The sequence below is a fragment of the Cucurbita moschata genome, unplaced genomic scaffold, assembly GCF_002738365.1.
Source record: "Cucurbita moschata cultivar Rifu unplaced genomic scaffold, Cmos_1.0 Cmo_Scf00075, whole genome shotgun sequence".
Classification (NCBI taxonomy): Eukaryota; Viridiplantae; Streptophyta; class Magnoliopsida; order Cucurbitales; family Cucurbitaceae; genus Cucurbita; species Cucurbita moschata.
The window spans coordinates 792,704-794,711 of record NW_019268591.1 but is presented as its reverse complement, the minus strand read 5'-3'; the positions used below and the strand labels follow the sequence as shown (position 1 = coordinate 794,711).

Sequence of the window (2,008 nt, the reverse complement as noted above, 5' to 3'; positions counted from 1 at the left end):
CCCCCCCCCCCCCCCCCCCAAAAAAAAAAAGAAAAAAAAAATAGCACAAAGATAAGCAAGCCAAAGCCTGCTACCCTTAAGGGACTGAATTCACATCCCAAGATTAGTTGATTCTGACTTTCATCGTCTACTAAAAACAACATGATTCAAAACAATCTTCAGCCATGATTACTTTTCACAAGCCCTCCATACTAACTCTATCAAGGAGAATCTTAAGCCATGATTTCTTTTCAGTTCCCCTACACTTGGTATTTAGAAACAAGAATCTGAAGTATAGATTGTGTACCTTGTGCCTGGGGTTCATATCTTATGATGTTTGCCATTTTACTTATTTACAATATAAATATAATATACTGTAGTTCTTTTCTAGACTCTTCAACTGATATCGCTAGTTGATGAACATGGCAATCTGTTGCTTAATAAAAAAAAACATAAGAACAATAAAAAAATAGTCTTAGAGATAACACAAGGGGCTTGGCTTTCACTGATTCAACGTACAAAAAACTAAAATGTCATCTCGTGGACGAATTGAACACCTAATACTGCATTATTTTTCTTGGAAAAACTTTTAACGTCTCATTCCATACATGACTTCTCAATTAGATCAGACTCGTTGATAATGATATCACATTGGATTGTAACACTAAAAAGATTAGAAATGACATGTTCACCCATAGTTTTAATGAATCAAACACATACCAGACTAAAGCAAGAAACATATATCAATAACGTGATACGAGTTTATTAGCTTACCAATTCATTCAACGATTCGAATTGAGAGCCAAAAGCATGTTCTGACCACCGGGCAAGTAGGCCACATTCGGCGACTTGGCGAGGGTGGATGCAATCTCCCTTGATGCTTCAATTCTCCTCAGCTCGATCAAACCCATACCAGCGGCCGACGTGGCATCAGAAATCAACTTAGCTGACTCGCTCTCACCCTCAGCCCTAATAATTGCGGCCCTTCTTTCTTGTTCAGCCTTTGCCACAACAAATTTTGACCTCTCAGCCTCTTGTTGTGCTACTTGCTTCTGCTCAACTGCCTTAGAGAACTCTGGGCTATAGGACAAATGAGTGATGGCAACGTCATCCAGCACAATGTTGAAGTCCTTGGCCCGCCGGACAAGGCTCTCACGCACAAGAGCCGAAACGTGAGGCCGCTCAGTCAAAAGCTGATCGGCGTTGAATTGGGCAACGACGGCCTTCAGAACCTCATTTCCAATAGAAGGGAGGACCTTCTCGTCGTACTCAAGACCTAGGGTTTTGAAAATATCGGGGAGACGAGAAATCTCAGGGCGAGAGAGAACACGGAGGCTTAGATTTACCATCTGAAGATCTTTAGTACCGGAAACAGACGAGAAAGTGTGTGGTCTCGTACGAATGTCAAATATAAAGGGCTTTTGAAGCCATGGAATCAAGAAGTGTGTTCCCTCACCGACAGTGTCGTCAATTACACCCCGAAACCGATCGAAGAGGACAGCTCTCTCACCACCGTCAACGGTGTACAGGGAGGCATTCAGAACCGATGCGGCGGCCCCGAGACCGAAAGCAGCACGAGCAATATTGGTGAGAAATGACACAGCGGCTTGGCTGCTACCCATCCTGGAGAGGAAATTGTGATCCGATCTTGAAATGTTCGAGAATGGTCGATGGGAGAGGGAGAAGTCGGTGTGAGACCGAGGGAGACGAAGAATCGAGATTAGAAAGGAGAGGAGACCAATGGGACAACGGCGCTGGCTGAAGCCTAAGGAAAGGAAAGGAAAGGAAAGGAAAGGAAAGGAAATACGAGGGAATTAGGGTTTATTTAGGGTTTATTTAGGGTTTATTTAGGTATATTTATCTACCTCGGTTCCGTCCGGTTTTGCCTGGATTTTCTAAACCAAAACTGAACCGAACCGACAATCCTCTGTTTTCCCTATATTCAAACCGATCCGTCAAATATTTTGCTGAAAACCGAACCAATCCACTGATCGGTTTTCTTTGATTTTTTTTTTTTTTTTTTTTTTTA

The 2,008-nt window shown here is 42.6% G+C and overlaps 1 protein-coding gene across 4 annotated transcripts in view; it reads right to left on the bottom strand.

Annotated features, from left to right (window-relative positions):
• Window positions 1–1,778, bottom strand: part of LOC111438475 (prohibitin-3, mitochondrial) — a 3,562-nt gene extending 1,784 nt beyond the window's left edge. The window contains exon 1 of one of the 4 annotated variants that reach the window (XM_023076389.1): window positions 749–1,778. In XM_023076389.1, the coding sequence (XP_022932157.1) occupies window positions 762–1,601 (840 nt within the window). In that variant the 5' untranslated portion in view covers window positions 1,602–1,778 and the 3' untranslated portion in view covers window positions 749–761. The remainder of the gene's footprint in view (window positions 1–748) is intronic. The other 3 variants (XM_023076387.1, XM_023076388.1, XM_023076386.1) reach the window with 3 other exon arrangements.
• Window positions 1,779–2,008: the final 230 nt, after the last annotated feature.